The sequence below is a fragment of the Pelodiscus sinensis genome, unplaced genomic scaffold (genome assembly GCF_049634645.1).
Source record: "Pelodiscus sinensis isolate JC-2024 unplaced genomic scaffold, ASM4963464v1 ctg34, whole genome shotgun sequence".
Classification (NCBI taxonomy): Eukaryota; Metazoa; Chordata; order Testudines; family Trionychidae; genus Pelodiscus; species Pelodiscus sinensis.
Window position 1 is genome coordinate 8,500,326 of NW_027465849.1, and position 17,875 is coordinate 8,518,200.

At 65.0% G+C, this 17,875-nt stretch overlaps 1 protein-coding gene across 1 annotated transcript; it reads right to left on the reverse strand.

Annotated features, from left to right (window-relative positions):
* Positions 1 to 2,790: 2,790 nt before the first annotated feature.
* On the reverse strand, positions 2,791 to 13,746 carry LOC142818220 (cytochrome P450 2G1-like). Its single transcript, XM_075915588.1, has 9 exons — positions 13,526 to 13,746; positions 9,975 to 10,137; positions 9,252 to 9,401; positions 7,939 to 8,099; positions 7,438 to 7,614; positions 7,127 to 7,268; positions 5,476 to 5,663; positions 4,604 to 4,745; positions 2,791 to 3,423 (listed from the first exon to the last, which is right to left on the reverse strand). The coding sequence occupies exons 1-9, from the start codon at positions 13,703 to 13,705 to the stop codon at positions 3,242 to 3,244; spliced, it is 1,485 nt and encodes a 494-aa protein (XP_075771703.1). The 5' UTR covers positions 13,706 to 13,746; the 3' UTR covers positions 2,791 to 3,241.
* Positions 13,747 to 17,875: the final 4,129 nt, after the last annotated feature.

Sequence of the window (17,875 nt, forward strand, 5' to 3'; positions counted from 1 at the left end):
GTGTGGGGTCGGCTGCTCCCCCCCTTAGCCAGCTCCCCCCGCCGCCCCGTTCCCCGCCAGCCCTGGCTGCCCGCTGCCCCCTTGACATGCTTCCCCTCTTCCCATCCTCCCCTGCTGTGCCCCTCTGCCCCCCCCCCCCACATCTCCCCCTCCCGGCGCTGGGCGGAGAATCACCCCGGGTCGGATCATTTAGCTCACAACAGCCTGGCTGGCCGGCTTCTTCCTCCCCCACTGCCCTGGCTGGGCTGGCCCCCAGGGCAAGCTCAAGTCCTCCGGCCCCGCGTGTGTCAAAGCCCCACACTGCACTGGCCTGGGGAAGATTCTCCACCTCCCTGCTAAGCTCTGCAGTGGCAGGAGGACGCTGTTTCCGTCCTGTTCGCACCCCACCCTGCAGGATCCGCAGCAGCCCCCCGGGCAGGGGCTTAGCCCCCTCCTCGCCCGCTGCCCCCCCCCCCCCCCAGGTCCTGCTCCCAGGCCCCTTCCCCTGCTGAGCCACCTCTTGGGCTGGGTTCACTGACACCCCGGCAGACGGATTCCCTGGGCTCTGGTGCACCAGGCAGCCTGGGGCTTAACCACTTCCTGCCCACGCTGCAGCCGGGGGACACGGGGGGGCTGCCCACGCTCAGGTCGGATCCTGCCCAGAAATCTGGGGTGGGGGCTGCAACCCTGCGTCCCTCCCCCACCTCTTCCTGTGCCGCGCGAGTCCCTTCCTCCTGCCTGCCCCCTGCCCCCTGCCCCATTGGCCTGGAGCGGTCCCTTCCGGAGGTAGCCACCTCGGGGAAGAGCCCGGGGCCCTTGGGGTCTGCTGCAGCAGCGAGCCGGGGCTGGCTCTCCGCAGGGAACACAGGGATAGGCCACAGGCCAGGTGACCTGCTGCAGCCAAGAAGAGAGCAGGAAGGAGGGATAAATAGGCCATGTGGCTGACTCCATCTTGGTCTTCAGCTCAGCACTTCATCCCAGAGGCAGCAGTGCAGGGATCGAAGAGCCGGAAAGACCTGTGAACCCATCCTGATCCTAGGATGCGCAGCAAGGACTCTTAGGCCAGCAGCTGTAACATCTCTGCTAGAGCCTGCATGGAGAACTGGGAGATTCGGTGCAGGTAACGTACTATCCTTTAACAACCTCACTCTCAGGCTTTTCTTTCTTGTAGATGTTAGATGCTAGAGGATTGGCCCAGTGTGATTTGTGGGTAAGGTCCAGAGGGTAAATTGACCAGGGATCTGTGGCTGGTTTCTTGGAACCGGACAGAACTTGTTCGGGGTAGGTGGGATTGGGTGCTAGGACCCCCCACCTGTGTGTGAGGCCCGGGGCCATCTGGGGCACGGATATTGCTGGGGTGTCAGGGGGGTTTTGCTCGGGAGGCTTCAGGCAGGCTGCTGAAGCGCTCTGTGGGACTGGTGTGTGGCCTGTGTGGAGAGGTCACCAGTCTGGGGCTGTAAGGAGCCCCGGATTTGAGCAATTCGCCCTGAGCGGACGCCCTCAGCTGTGCCCAGACACGGCCCGGTCTGTCACAGTTGTTGGCCCCAGAAGTGGCACAAAGGGGCCAACACCCCTCAAGGGTGCAGCAGTGATCTGGCTGCTCCCCTCAAAATCCAATAACGTGACAGCAGAGATCAGGGCCCTTCGGTCCTGGTGCCACCCAGACCCCGGCCGAGATCAGGGCCCTTCGGTCCTGGTGCCACCCAGACCCCGGCCGAGATCAGGGCCCATCCGTCCTGGTGCCACCCAGACCCCGGCTGAGATCAGGGCCCGTCAGGCCGGGCGCCGCATTGTGAGGCTGCCGCGTTGGCACTTGAGCCCTCTCAGGAGGCTGGAAAATTCCACCTGCTGCAGCCCGGTCCACACTGCAGGGCGGGCCGGCGGTTGCATAACAGGCTGGCACGGTGGCTGTTTACCAGCACTGGGCGGGCAGGTTTGCGTGGGGCCCGCCAAGCCCTTGGCAAGGGAGCAGAAAAGTGAGAAACCTGAGCGCGGATGGAGAAGAAAAGCCTCGGCGAACGTGAATGGGCTTCATGTCAGCTCAGCGGCTTAGCCCCCGAGGGAGGCGGCCACGGAGAAGGCAAACACTGCGGGCGATTACATAAACCGGCATTGTCCCAGGAACAAAGGGCCGGGCTCGACAGGGATCTGGGAGTTGGTGCATTTCGAAATCCCCTCGGAAAATGTGATTCAGGGTCCGTGAGGGGTTCGATGTTGCAACGCCCGGAGAACGTGGTGCACGGGGCTGGTTTGGGCATGAGGGGCAGTGGGAAAGCAGGTGCCCCCCAGACCCAGCTAGCTAGAGGGGGTGTCTGAGGCCAGAGGCAGAGAGATGGGGGGATGGACAGGTGGAGCAATGGGTCCCCCCAACCCCCCTGTGATCCGGCCCCGTATCCAGCTCTCCACCGACTGCGGAGCACGAGGCAAGAACTAGCCAGCACCCGAAGCTGCTCTCCAGAGCACCCAGCTCGTGTTTTATTGTCTGTAGACAGCTCAGTGCGGAAATAGTTGCAAGCGGCAGGTGGGGGGGGAGACCGAATGAAAAAATAAGGCCGCGTAAAATCCGCTTGCCTTGCCCGGGAGGAGACAGGCAGGGCCGCACGCCCAGCTCGGGGTCACAGCAACGTCCCAGACCAGGCCGGTGCCCTGGCGTGGGAGCATCTCCTTGGGTCCAGCGCCAGCAGTGGGTGGAAATGGAGTTCAACTCTCAGGCCAAGAGCGTGGGGACAACGGGGCCCCTGCTAGCAGTGGGGCCTGTGGGCTGAGTCCTTGGGGGGCCACCCAGGAGAGAGTCAGGGCCACCCAGCTGATTAGCAGAGCTCACAGCCGGCAGCGTGTGTTCCTATGGGTGGTGCACATCCACACATGCCCCGGTGCGCTGCACAAAATTTATTCCGCACAAGGGTGGAAAAATTCAAGGGAACATGGCAGGCGCAAGCGGGGCAGTGTAGGAGTTGGCAGGCACATGCCATCTGCCATGCGGGCACTGAGCGTGCCGGCCACGGGACAGATGTTTTCCTGCACCCAGGTGGGTGGATTTCGCACGTCCCCCTCCCACCCGGCCCCCAAACCACAGAGCCGTTGAGTGTGGCCTGCGCTGACACAAGATCCCTGCTCCGTGGGCTGGGGGAGGGCCCTGAACTCCCCCCGTGCCCAGGCTGTGGGGCGGTTGAGGGGCCGGGCTCTTCCCTGCTCTCCCGGGCGGTGCAGGATGGGGGACTGGAAGCGACGGCGAAGCAAGCGCAGGGGGACAGGGCGCCCGTCAGCACGGGACCATGCGGAGCTGGTAGAAGGGGGGGATCTTGGCAAAGCCGCTCTCCTGGGGCGTGGTGTCGATCTGCTCCGGGGGCTGCAGGGGCGTCAGGGCGAAGCGCTGCAGGATGGTGGTGAGGAAGAGGAAGAGCTCCATGCGGGCCAGCGCCTCGCCCAGGCAGATCCGCTTCCCTGCGGGGACAGTGTGGGGGGGTGAGCCACACCCGGCCAAGGAGGGCACCTGCCGGGGGGGCCGGCTCTTGCACGGAGCAGGCGGGCGGCTCCCCGGCTCGAGGGGACAGGAGTCGAGCTGGGCAGCGTTATCGGGGTCCCAGCGCCTGTGGGGGACCAGACTGAGACAGAGCAGGACTGGCAAGGTGGAGGGGAGTGGGGGGACAGACAGACGGACCAGGAGTGTGGGTTAGGGGCTGCAGTGCACGAGGGGACGGACGGACGGACAGACAGAGCCACATGGCTTAGGAATGGCAAGGCGCGGGGACAGATGGACAGACAGACAGCTGCGTGGCTTAGGAGTGGCAAGGCGCGGGGACAGATGGACAGACAGACAGCTTCGTGGCTGAGGAGTGGCCGCGCTGGGACAGACAGACGTGGCTGAGGAGCAGCCGCACAAAGATGGACGGAGAGACAGGCAGACAGAGCCCTGTGGCTGAGGAGTGGCTGAGCGCGGGGACAGACGGCCGGACAGCCAGCCAGCCATGGGGCTGAGGAGTGGCTGGGCGGGGACGGACAGACAGACAGACAGACGGCCGGACAGCCAGCCATCCATGGGGCTGAGGAGTGGCTGGGCGGGGACGGACAGACAGACAGACAGACAGACGGCCAGACAGCCAGCCAGCCATGGGGCTGAGGAGTGGTTGGGCGGGGACGGACGGACAGACAGACAGACAGACAGACAGACGGCCGGACAGCCAGCCAGCCATGGGGCTGAGGAGTGGCTGGGCGGGGACGGACAGACAGACAGACAGACAGACAGACGGCCGGACAGCCAGCCATCCATGGGGCTGAGGAGTGGCTGGGCGGGGACGGACAGACAGACAGACAGACAGACAGACAGACGGCCGGACAGCCAGCCAGCCATGGGGCTGAGGAGTGGTTGGGCGGGGACGGACAGACAGACAGACGGCCGGACAGCCAGCCAGCCATGGGGCTGAGGAGTGCCTGGGCGGGGACGGACAGACAGACAGACAGACGGCCGGACAGCCAGCCAGCCATGGGGCTGAGGAGCGGCTGGGCGGGGACGGACGGACGGACAGACAGACAGACAGACGGCCGGACAGCCAGCCAGCCATGGGGCTGAGGAGCGGCTGGGCGGGGACGGACAGAGCCCGGGGCGGGCGGGCGCCGGGGGTACCTGAGGAGAAGGGCACGAAGGCCTCGTTCTTGCGGAAGCGGCCCTGCTCCGTCAGGAAGTTGCCGGGGTTGAAGCTCTGGGGGTTTTGGAACTTGCTGGGGTCGTGCAGGACGGAGCTCAGCATGGGGTAGATCTCGGTGCCCTGGGGGGAGCGCGAGGTGCTGAGCATGAGCCAGCCTGGCCCGCCCCCTGGGCCCCCCCCCCCTGCACCCTGGCACCCGCCCTGCCCGGCCCCCCAGCGCCACCGAGCCTGTTCCCACCAGCTGCACCTGCCCCGGGCTCTTCCCGCCCCCTCCTCCGCCCCCCGTGCCCCAACCCCCACCCTCTGCACCCCCGCACACCCCCAACCTCTGCCCCCCGTGCCCCCAACCCCCACCCTCCGCCCCCCTGCACACCCCCATCCTCCGCCCCCCGTGCCCCCAACCCCCACCCTCCGCACCCCCGCACACCCCCAACCTCCGCCCCCCGTGCCCCCAACCCCCACCCTCCGCCCCCCTGCACACCCCCATCCTCCGCCCCCCGTGCCCCCAACCCCCACCCTCCGCACCCCCGCACCCCCCCAACCTCCGCCCCCCGTGCCCCCAACCCCCACCCTCCGCACTCCTGCACACCCCCAACCTCCGCCCCCCCGTGCCCCCAACCCCCACCCTCCGCCCCTCCCGCACACCGCCATCCTCCACCCCCTGTGCCCCCAACCCCCACCCTCCACACCCTCCGTGCCCCCAACCCCCAACCTCCGCCCCTCCTGCACACCCCCAACCTCCGTCCCCCGTGCCCCCAACCCCCACCCTCCGCCCCCCGTGCCTCCAACCCCTACCCTCCGCCCCCTGTGCCCCCAACCCCCACCCTCCGCCCCCCTGCGCACCGCCCACCTCGGGGATGGTGTAGCCTCTGAACTGGGTGTCCCGGGTCACGCGGTGGGGCACGTCCATGGGGATCAAGTCGCTGACCCGCTGGATCTCGTGGATGACGGCGTCGGTGTAGGGCATCTGGCTCCGGTCCTCGATGGCCGGGGTGCGGTTCCGCCCGATCACCTGCTCGATCTCCTCCTGCAGCTTCCCTGCCCACGACACCGCCAGAGCTCACCCCGCCGGGCCGCACGCGGCTTGGAAATCCCCCTTCCCCGCCCCGCGCCTCTTCCCACTTCCCCCACCCCATGCCTCAGTTTCCCTATAAGGGCACTGGCCTCCTGTGCCAAGCCCTTGGGGCGCGGCCGATGAGAGGCGCTGCACAGGAGACGGGGATGGCCAGCCCCGCCCGGCCGGCGTCCACGAGACCCTTGTCGCCCGGCTCCAGTGGCCACAGAGAGGAGGACTAAAATCCTAGCAGAGTCCCAAACGCTCTGGGCTCAATTCCAGCCTTCCGAAGGGAGTCCCGGTCTCGCTCTGCCCGGCTCTGGGCTCAGCAGGCTGTCACATTACCGCATTCTGAGGGGAGCAGCCAGATCGCTGCTGCACCCATAGGTGGGGGTGTTGGCCCCAGAAAATAGTATAAAGGGGGGCCATGTGGGGTGTTGAATAGAAGCTCCCTGTCTGCTGATCCTGTGTGCGCTGGTCATGTGTGTGTAGAATGTCTGTGTGTGCAATTATGAGCATGGACTTGTATGGACACTGAATATTTCCCTGCATGTGGCTGAGCATTGGGCAGGGCCCGGCCTATGGACATGCTAATCAGCGAGGCCCTGTGGGACAATGGCTCTCAATGGGCCAAGGACACACCTCAAGGATGAGGCTGACTCAGACCTAAGGGCTACCAGCAGGGGACACAGGAATAAGCCGTGGACCAGGTGACCTGCGATAGCCAAAAAGAGGCCAGGAAGGAGGGACAAATAGGCCATGTGGGGGATTCCATCTTGGTCCTCAGCTCAGCCCTTCATCCCAGAGGCAGCACTGCAGGAATCGAAGAGCCAGAAAGACCCGTGGACCCATCCTGATTCTAGGATGTGCAACAAGAACTTTTAAACCAGCAGCTGCAACATCTCTGCTAGAGCCTGCATCGAGGACTGGGAGATTCGGTGCAGGTAACGTACTATCCTTTAACAACCTCACTCTCAGGCTTTTCTTTCTTGTAGATGTTAGATGCTAAAGGACTGGCCCAGCGTGATTTGTGGGTAAGGTCCAGAGGGTAAATTGACCAGGGATCTGTGGCTGGTTTCTTGGAACCGGACAGAACTTGTTCGGGGTAGGTGGGATTGGGTGCTAGGACCCCCCACCTGTGTATAGGCCCGGGGCCATCTGGGGCACGGATATTGCTGGGGTGTCGGAGGGGTTTTGCTCGGGAGGCTTCAGGCAGGCTGCTGGAGTGCTCTGTGGGACTGGTGTGTGGCCTGTGTGGAGAGGTCACCAGTCTGGGGCTGTAAGGAGCCCCGGATTTGAGCAATTCGCCCTGAGCGGACACAGCCCGGTCTGTCACACAGGCGGTGGAGACGCCCCGAACGCAGGGCACCAGCCTTTTTCCGGCTCTCCCCACAGGACACGTCTCACCGGGTGGGACCCTGGGGCTCCGTTCGCTGGCCGTGGTTACCTAGGACGTCGGGGTGTTTCATCAGCAGCAGGAAGCCGTATCTCAGGGTGGAGCTGACCGTCTCGGTCCCGGCGAAGAACAGGTTGAGTGTGGTGAGTTCCAGGTTCTTGATGTTAAATTCGCTGGCCGGGTTTTGCTTTTCCTTGCAGGGGAGAAAATCGAAAGATCAGCCGGGCCATTTCCACCGCGTCGCTCAGACCCGCTGCTGCGGTTGCAGGGTTCTCATGCACATGCCTCGGGGGGGTCCCGGGCTCTGTCTGTTCAGACCTCACCCCAGCCCGGCCCCGGCTCCCAGCCCCCCGGCGCCCCACCTTTTCCATCTGGATCAGGAAGCAGTCGATAAAATCCCGGGGGGAACTGGAATCCAGCGTCGCTTGGTTCTGCTTCACTCGCTTCGCGATAAACTTCCGCATGTCTTCCAGGATGTGGTAGATTTTCGTGTGCGGGCCGGGGAAATATTTGAGGAAACTCGAATACATGTCATAGAACTGGAGAGAGAAACGGGACGCACAGAGAACGACTTTTGGTGCATCCCCAGAGCCAGACTGCCAGTCTTGCTGGTGTGAATCCGGAGTCACGCCAGTGCCAATTCAGTGTGAAACTGGAGTCACGCCCATATGAATCCCAAGTCACGCCGGTGTGAATCCGGAGTCAAGCCTTTATGAATCTGGAGTCAAGTCAGTGTGACTCTGGAGTACCTTCACTGAAGTCCCTAGAATTACTCTGTATTTGCTCTGGTGCCTCAGCACAGTTCTCTACAGTCACCCACGTGCAGTGAAAATCCCCAGGGTTTTGTCTTGAGCGGAACATACCTGGGACCAGGGCGTGCTGATCTCCCGAAAGCTTTCGTTCATCATCTGCAGCAGCGACAGGAATTCCTTGTCTTCGTAGTCGAAGCGGTTGCCAAAGACGATGGAGCAGATGACGTTGGACACAGCCCGGCTCAAGAAGTAGGTCGGGTCAAACGGTTCCGCTAGCATGGGAGGGAGAAGGAAAGAGACCCTCGGGGTGAGGCCCCGTGCTCCGGACTCTTCTCGAGTTCCCACCGCCTCCCACGCCCCGTGCTCTGGACTCTTCTCGAGTTCCCACCGCCTCCCACGCTCCGTGCTCCGGACTCGTCTCGAGTTCCCACCACCTCCCACGCCCCGTGCTCCGGACTCTTCTCGAGTTCCCACCGCCTTCCACGCCCCGTGCTCCGGACTCGTCTCGAGTTCCCACCGCCTCCCACGCCCCATGCTCCGGACTCTTCTCGAGTTCCCACCGCCTCCCAGGCCCCTGCTCCGGACTCGTCTCGAGTTCCCACCGCCTCCCACGCCCCGTGCTCCGGACTCTTCTCGAGTTCCCACCGCCTTCCACGCCCCGTGCTCCGGACTCGTCTCGAGTTCCCACCGCCTCCCACGCCCCGTGCTCCGGACTCTTCTCGAGTTCCCACCGCCTCCCAGGCCCCTGCTCCGGACTCGTCTCGAGTTCCCACCGCCTCCCACGCCCCGTGCTCCGGACTCTTCTCGAGTTCCCACCGCCTCCCACGCCCCGTGCTCCTCACTCTTCTCAAGTTCCCACCGCCTCCCACGCCCCGTGCTCCGGCCTCGTCTCGAGTTCCCACCGCCTCCCACGCCCCGTGCTCCGGACTCGTCTCGAGTTCCCACCGCCTCCCACGCCCCGTGCTCCGGACTCTTCTCGAGTTCCCACCGCCTCCCACGCCCCGTGCTCCGGACTCGTCTCGAGTTCCCACCGCCTCCCAGGCCCCTGCTCCGGACTCGTCTCGAGTTCCCACCGCCTCCCACGCCCCGTGCTCCGGACTCGTCTCGAGTTCCCACCGCCTCCCACGCCCCGTGCTCCGGACTCTTCTCGAGTTCCCACCGCCTCCCACGCCCCGTGCTCCGGACTCGTCTCGAGTTCCCACCGCCTCCCACGCCCCGTGCTCCGGACTCGTCTCGAGTTCCCACCGCCTCCCACGCCCCGTGCTCCGGACTCGTCTCGAGTTCTCACCTCCCACGCCCCGTGCTCTGGACTCTTCCCGAGTTCCCACCGCCTCCCACACCCTGTCCTTGTAAATTCTCTCCCCCCCCATTTCAATTGCCAGGGGAGCACGTCCCCCGGCGGGCGGAGCGCCCGGCGCAGTCACCTTTAGTATTTCTAAAGGCCTCCAGCAGGTACTGGGCCTCCTCCCGGATGCGCTCCTCGATGGACCGCTTCCCCATGCCGAAGTTGCGCAGCACGGTGAGGGAGAACCGGCGCAGCTGGCGCCACCGCTCCCCGTTGGCGAAGACCACCCCTGGGGAGGCACGTTTTCAGGCCAGGAAGGAAGATGGCAACCGAGTCGGGGCAAGGGCTCCCGCAGTAGCTAGGGGTCAGTTCCCCGCCCCCAGCTGGCGGTGCCACATGCACCAACCCAACCGTGCCGGACGGTTAAATTGGGCGCGGGGCTGGTTTGCGTCAGCCAGCTGGGGCGGTGAATCTGGAGGTTCAAGGGGGTCACAGGGCCGTGCAAGGAGGATCCCCCCGTGAAACATGCACCGCTGTACACCTGGGCCGGGGGGTCTCTGTGGGGGACCCCACCATGAAACATGCCCAGCTGTACACCTGGGCCGGGGGGTCTCTGTGGGGGACCCCACCATGAAACATGCCCAGCTGTACACCTGGGCCGGGGGGACCTTTGAGGGGGGCTCTTTTTTCTTCCACACCCCCAAGAAGTCCTACAGGCAGGGGTGTCCTGTTAACAAAAGCTCGACGTGGCCCGAGCCGGCGGCGGCATCCCACGGAAGTCGGTGGAACTCTGCATTTCGGCCGGCCGGGACCCAGCCCTTCCGGAGCGGGGGGGGTGTAGTGCACGATGCCCGTGTCTCACCATGGCCCTGAAAGTTCTTCTCCACCGTCGGCATGGCGCCTCTGCCGCTGAACTCCTCCGCCTGGTCCACCAGGGCTTCCTTCACCGCCTCGTGACCACACAGCACCACGATGGGCTTGGACCCGAAATACACCGTGAACACCGGGCCGTACTGGTCCCGCAGCTGCACAGCACAGGGGAGCAAAGGGGGGTGGGGAAAATCCAAGCAAAATGCCGAATCCCAAACCCACCCTTTGTGCTGGGATTGGGCACCCAAAAATTCCGCCTCCCCTCCCGCCCCCAAAAAACCCTGCCAAAAAGCAGCAAGAAGCTGAGCGGAAACCAGACACATTCTGGGCTTGAAGGGGAATTGTGGGGAAAAGAGCTGCCAAACATGCAGACTGGCTGCAAACCGACACGCGAAAGCTGTGTGTTTGTGCTCTTGTGAGTCTGGGGGGGGACGTTCTGGAAACCCAACCTTTGAAACGTTGGGTTTCTTGCCCCAGCCCTGTACTGGACCATTCTAGGGAAGCAGACCTGGCCACAAACAATTTTGTTTGCTTGAAAACACGGTGTTCTGGTGGGAAACCTTTCCCTGGCAATCTCTGCCAGGCGAGTCCCCTTTCTGGTCTGTGCTGCAGTGGCACCCACGCCCACATCGCTGGAGCCGCGCCAGGCGCTGGACAGACACACCGCGGGGAAGGAGTCGGGAAACTTGGAAACGCAAACTCTGTTGTCAAGCAGTTGACACGGCAAAGGACCAGCAGGGGGCGCCCTTCTGTCCCCGGGGGCTGGGAGCCCTTTGAGGACCAGGGGCTTGGACCCTGGTCTGCTTGGGATTCACAGTAGCCAGGCGGGTACCTCCGGCGATTGATGCACAACTAGACAGAGGCGTTGGTGAGCTGATCGCTAGCTAAGTGTGTAAGAGTACAGGCAGACGGGGTGTACAAACAGGCCGACAGGCAGATGCAGTGTACGGGCTAGGCAGTGGGATGTAGTGTCAGTACCTTGCTGGTCGCTATGCTAGGGCTGTGGGCGACCCCTACTGGCCGGTGTCCGGAGCACAGCCCAGCAGGTGGGCTGCCTAAGACCCGACCCGTCTGACCGGTTGAGGGCAGCGAGGGAACTAGGAAGTGAGTGTTTTCGGGGGAAGAATCTGTCTTGGGCATGAAGGAGCCAGTCTAAGGAGGGGGCTGGAATCTAGGGGCCCAGGGCTCCATCTCAAGGGGTCTGAGGCATCCTGGCCCAGACTCCGTTAGACACATCACGTCTGTGCTGGGCTGTATCCGGGAGAAGCAATAAACCCTCCCTGTTCTACCGGCTGGTAGAGTCTGTTCTTGCTGCTACGGGGGTGCAGGATCGGAGGGACCCCGACTCGCCGTCACAGGCAGACAGGCAAACGCAGTGTATGGAGATATGTGAATAGGCAGACAGACGGATGGGGTGTACAGGGCTAGGCAGACAGGCAGACAGATGTGGTGCGTAGGGGTAGGCAGAAAGACAGGGTGCGTGGGGTAGACAGACAGGCAGACATGGTGTATGGAGATATGTGGACAGATAGACAGACAAGGCACATGAGAACAGGCGGACAGACGGATGGGGTACATGGGGGTAGACAGACAGACAGAGGGTTAGGGTATGCGGGGGTAGGCAAACAGGCAGACAGACGGGGTGTAAGGAGGTAGGCAGATGGACGGGGTGCGTGGGGGTTGGCAGACAGACACACAGGGTGTAGGGGGATAGGCAGTCGGACGGGGTGCGTGGGGGTTGGCAGACAGACACACAGGGTGTAGGGGGATAGGCAGACGGACGGGGTGCGTGGGGGTTGGCAGACAGACACACAGGATGTAGGGGGATAGGCAGACAGAAGGGGTGCGTGGGGGTTGGCAGACAGACACACAGGATGTAGGGGGATAGGCAGACAGAAGGGGTGCGTGGGGGTTGGCAGACAGACACACAGGGTGTAGGGGGATAGGCAGACGGAAGGGGTGCGTGGGGGTTTGCAGACAGACACACAGGGTGTAGGGGGATAGGCAGACGGAAGGGGTGCGTGGGGGTTGGCAGACAGACACACGGGGTGTCCAGGGAAAGGCAGACAGGCAGACGGATGGGGTGTTCAGAGACAGGTAGATGGACGGGGTGCGCAGGGACAGGCAGAGGGGAGGTGAACAGGGTATGGAAGGAGAGCTAACTGGCCTGTGCCCAGGGGGACAGACAGACAGACAGACCTCCCAAGACAATCGTCCCCCCCAGTAGCCGGCCCCAGACCCGCTCTCTGGCAGTAACGCCAGGGATGTCCCAGCCAGGGATCGCCCGGGGACGGGCGGCTCTCGGCAGCGTGTGCGCGACAGGGCTGGCCTTCGCCCCCCTCCTGGGAACGCCCTGGCCATGCCGTGGGTGGGAGCCTGGGGCGGGCGCGATGCTCGGTGCCTCAGAGTCCCAGGCGGGGTTGGACCTGCCCCAGCCACTGCTCCAAGGTCCAGGCGCGCGAAGTCCACGGGGAGCCATGTTTAGCCCAGCAACACCCACGGGGGGAGCGGTGCCCCAGGACCAGCGGCAGGGGGTGGCAGAGCAGGGCCGGAGGTAGCGGCTGGCCGTGCGGGGCTGGGGGCAGGGGGTGGCCATGAGGGGCCGGGGGCAGGGGGTGGCCGTGCGGGGTTGGCGACAGGGGGTGGCCGTGCGGGGCGGGTGGCAGGGGATGGCCGTGCGGGGTTGGCGACAGGGGGTGGCCGTGCGGGGCCGGGGGCAGGGGGTGGCCGTGCGGGGCCGGAGGCAGGGGGTGGCCATGAGGGGCCGGGGGCAGGGGGTGGCCGTGCGGGGTTGGCGACAGGGGGTGGCCATGCGGGGCTGGGGGCAGGGGGTGGCTGTGTGGGGTTGGCGACAGGGGGTGGCCGTGCGGGGCCGGAGGCAGGGGGTGGCCGTGCGGGGTTGGCGACAGGGGGTGGCCGTGCGGGGCCGGGGGCAGGGGGTGGCCGTGCAGGGCCGGAGGTAGCGGCTGGCCGTGCGGGGCTGGGGGCAGGGGGTGGCCATGAGGGGCCGGGGGCAGGGGGTGGCCGTGCGGGGTTGGCGACAGGGGGTGGCCGTGCAGGGCGGGTGGCAGGGGGTGGCCGTGCGGGGCCGGAGGCAGGGGGTGGCCATGTGGGGCTGGTGGCAGGGGGTGGCCGTGTGGGGCTGGTGGCAGGGGGTGGCCGTGCAGGGCCGGAGGCAGGGGGTGGCCGTGCGGGGCTGGTGGCAGGGGGTGGCCGTGCAGGGCCGGAGGCAGGGGGTGGCCGTGCGGGGTCTTCTCCGCCCCTTTCCTAGCACGTAAGATTCCTGGGGGGGCCTTGCTGGGCCACACACTGAGCGGCTGTTTTCGGGCAGCCCCCCACAGGGACCCCGTGGCCCCGCCCTGGAGGGGGGCCGCTCTCTCCGGCCCCCACGGTTTGTGCCGAGTTGGACTCGCTCGAGGCCCTTTGCAAAACATCCAGCCAGTCCTCCCCCACCCGGCCTCCCCCTCGCTGGCCCTGGCCCCCCCTGGCAATTCGGACCCCCCCCCCCCCCAGTGTCCCTGGTCCCCGGTGGCCGGGACTCACCCTCTCCAGGGACTTGAGGGTGTCCCCCATCTTGATCTGCAGGAAGTTCCCGATCAGCGGGAGGGGGGTGGGCCCGGGCGGCAGGTTCTTGTAGCGCGAGTGTTTCCTCCAGGTCGAGATGACCAGGAGGCAAGACAAGTAGATGCCCAGGAAGATGGTGATGGCTCCGGCCAGCTCCATGGTGCACGGAGACACTCGCCTGTCGCCAGAGAGCCTGGCCGGCTCCGCTATATATCTCCTCCCGGGCGGGTTGGGCCCTGCCTCCTGCCTTGCATAACCCCTTGGGCAAACACTGCTGGTACTGCCCAATCATTAACTCCTTGGTTGGGGATGCCTTTGGTGCCGGGGAGATGTGCGTTGGAAGATCTCTGGCTCTGGAGTGTGTCCAGCCTGGCTCTGGAGTGTGTCCAGCCTGGCTCTGGAGCGTGTCCAGCCTGGCTCCGGAGCGTGTCCAGCCTGGCTCCGGAGCGTGTCCAGCCTGGCTCCAGAGCGTGTCCAGCCTGGCTCTGGAGTGTTCAGCCTGGCTCCGGATTGTGTAGCCTGGCTCCGGAGTGTCTAGGCTGGCTCTGGAGTTTGTCCAGCCTGGCTCTGGAGTGTCTAGGCTGGCTCTGGAGTGTGTCCGGCCTGGCTCCGGAGTGTCTAGGCTGGCTCCAGAGTGTGTCCAGCCTGGCTCTGGAGTGTCTAGGCTGGCTCCAGAGTGTGTCCAGCCTGGCTCCGGAGTGTGTCCAGCCTGGCTCTGGAGTGTTCAGCCTGGCTCCGGATTGTGTAGCCTGGCTCCGGAGTGTCTAGGCTGGCTCCAGAGTGTGTCCAGCCTGGCTCTGGAGTGTCTAGGCTGGCTCCAGAGTGTGTCCAGCCTGGCTCCGGAGTGTCTAAGCTGGCTCTGGAGTGTGTCCGGCCTGGCTCCGGCATGTTTAGCCTGGCTCTGGAGTGTTTATCTCTGGGGCCGGGGGCAGGGCGTGTTGCGTCCGGTCTCTCCAAAGGCACAGACCTGAGGCGGGCGAGGCTGGAGCCCAGCAGGAGGCCGAGGGGGAAGTACAACGTGAGGACGGACCCCGGGGGGCCACGGGGCCGACAGCTGCGGAACTGGGGCTAGAAACTCTCGTCTGACGCCGCTGCCGGGCCTTGGGGCGCAGGCCCCTCGACAGGGCAGGGGGGCACACGGCCGGCCCCACCCAGTCCCTGCGCAACGCCGCAGCTTGGTCAGTGCCCGGGCCCCACCGGTCGGAAACGCCCCCGGGCGAGCGAGGGCCCCGGCAACGCAGGGCAGCGACGGGCCGTGCTCTAGCGCCGCCCCGAGCGGCCGTCCAGCGCCGGTGCCGCCTAGCAGCCCGGCAAGGTGCCCCCTGCTGGGGGGGGGACCAGCCACCCGCCCCACCCACTTCTGCCTTGGCTGGGGGCAGTAACCCGCGTCCCGCCCCCGTGGGGTCCCGAGCTCCTCCCACCCAGCCGTCCCCAGAGCGCCTCTGGCCGGTAGCCAGCCAGCTGTCCCCGCACCGCCCGCCTTCCGTCCACCCGTCCATCCCTCCCTCCGCCTATCTACCCATCTGTCTCCCCACAGGCCCCTCCGTCCCCCCATCTATCTACCCATCTGTCTCCCCACACGCCCCTCCGTCCCCCCATCTATCTACCCATCTGTCTCCCCACACGCCCCTCCGTCCCCCCATCTATCTACCCATCTACCCCCCACACGCCCCTCCGTCCCTCCATCTATCTACCCATCTACCCCCCACACGCCCCTCCGTCCCTCCATCTATCTACCCATCTACCCCCCACACGCCCCTCCGTCCCTCCATCTATCTACCCATCTACCCCCCACACGCCCCTCCGTCCCCCCATCTATCTACCCATCTATCCCCCACACGCCCCTCCGTCCCCCCATCTATCTACCCATCTACCCCCCACACGCCCCTCCGTCCCTCCATCTATCTACCCATCTGTCTCACCACACGCCCCTCCGTCCCTCCATCTATCTACCCATCTGTCTCCCCATACGCCCCTCCGTCCCTCCATCTATCTACCCCCCACACGCCCCTCCGTCCCCCCATCTATCTACCCATCTACCCCCTACACGCCCCTCCGTCCCCCCATCTATCTACCCATCTACCCCCCACACGCCCCTCTGTCCCCCCATCTATCTACCCATCTACCCCCATACGCCCCTCCGTCCCTCCATCTATCTACCCATCTACCCCCATACGCCCCTCCGTCCCTCCATCTATCTACCCATCTACCCCCCATACGCCCCTCCTTCCCCCCATCTATCTACCCATCTGTCTCTCCACAGGCCCCTCCGTCCCCCCATCTATCTACCCATCTACCCCCCACACGCCCCTCCGTCCCCCCCATCTATCTACCCATCTACCCCCCACACGCCCCTCCGTCCCCCCATCTATCTACCCATCTACCCCCATACGCCCCTCCGTCCCTCCATCTATCTACCCATCTACCCCCATACGCCCCTCCGTCCCTCCATCTATCTACCCATCTACCCCCATACGCCCCTCCGTCCCTCCATCTATCTACCCATCTGTCTCCCCACACGCCCCTCCGTCCCTCCATCTATCTACCCATCTGTCTCCCCACACGCCCCTCCGTCCCCCCATCTATCTACCCATCTACCCCCCACACGCCCCTCCGTCCCCCCATCTATCTACCCATCTGTCTCTCCACAGGCCCCTCCGTCCCCCCATCTATCTACCCATCTACCCCCCACACGCCCCTCCGTCCCTCCATCTATCTACCCATCTACCCCCCACACGCCCCTCCGTCCCTCCATCTATCTACCCATCTACCCCCCACACGCCCCTCCGTCCCTCCATCTATCTACCCATCTACCCCCCACACGCCCCTCCATCCCCCATCTATCTACCCATCTGTCTCCCCACAGGCCCCTCCGTCCCCCCATCTATCTACCCATCTACCCCCACACGCCCCTCCGTCCCTCCATCTATCTACCCATCTACCCCCCACACGCCCCTCCGTCCCCCCATCTATCTACCCATCTACCCCCCATACGCCCCTCCGTCCCCCCATCTATCTACCCATCTGTCTCCCCACAGGCCCCTCCGTCCCTCCATCTATCTACCCATCTACCCCCCATACGCCCCTCCGTCCCCCCATCTATCTACCCATCTGTCTCCCCACAGGCCCCTCCGTCCCTCCATCTATCTACCCATCTACCCCCCACACGCCCCTCTGACCCTCCATCTATCTACCCATCTACCCCCCACACGCCCCTCCGTCCCTCCATCTATCTACCCATCTACCCCCCACACGCCCCTCCGTCCCCCCATCTATCTACCCATCTACCCCCATACGCCCCTCCGTCCCTACATCTATCTACCCATCTACCCCCCACACGCCCCTCTGTCCCTCCATCTATCTACCCATCTACCCCCCACACGCCCCTCCGTCCCTCCTTCTATCTACCCATCTACCCCCCACACGCCCCTCCGTCCCTCCATCTATCTACCCATCTGTCTCCCCACACGCCCCTCCGTCCCTCCATCTATCTACCCATCTACCCCCCACACGCCCCTCCGTCCCTCCATCTATCTACCCATCTACCCCCCACACGCCCCTCCGTCCCTCCATCTATCTACCCATCTACCCCCACACACCCCTCCATCCGTCCCTCCCTCCATCTATCTACCCATCTACCCCCCACATGCCCCTCCGTCCCCCCATCTATCTACCCATCTACCCCCCACACCCCCCTCCGTCCCTCCATCTATCTACCCATCTACCCCCCATACGCTCCTCCGTCCCTCCATCTATCTACCCATCTACCCCCCACACACCCCTCCGTCCCTCCATCTATCTACCCATCTACCCCCCACACGCCCCTCCGTCCCTCCATCTATCCACCCATCTACCCCCCACACACCCCTCCATCCGTCCCTCCCTCCATCTATCTACCCATCTACCCCCCACACGCCCCTCCGTCCCCCCATCTATCTACCCATCTACCCCCCACACACCCCTCCATCCGTCCCTCCCTCCATCTATCTACCCATCTACCCCCCACACGCCCCTCCGTCCCTCCATCTATCTACCCATCTACCCCCACACGCCCCTCTGTCCCTCCATCTATCTACCCATCTACCCCCCACACGCCCCTCCGTCCCTCCATCTATCTACCCATCTACCCCCCACACGCCCCTCCGTCCCTCCATCTATCTACCCATCTACCCCCCACACGCCCCTCCGTCCCCCCATCTATCTACCCATCTACCCCCCACACGCCCCTCCGTCCCTCCATCTATCTACCCATCTACCCCCCATACGCCCCTCCGTCCCTCCATCTATCTACCCATCTACCCCCCACACGCCCCTCCGTCCCTCCATCTA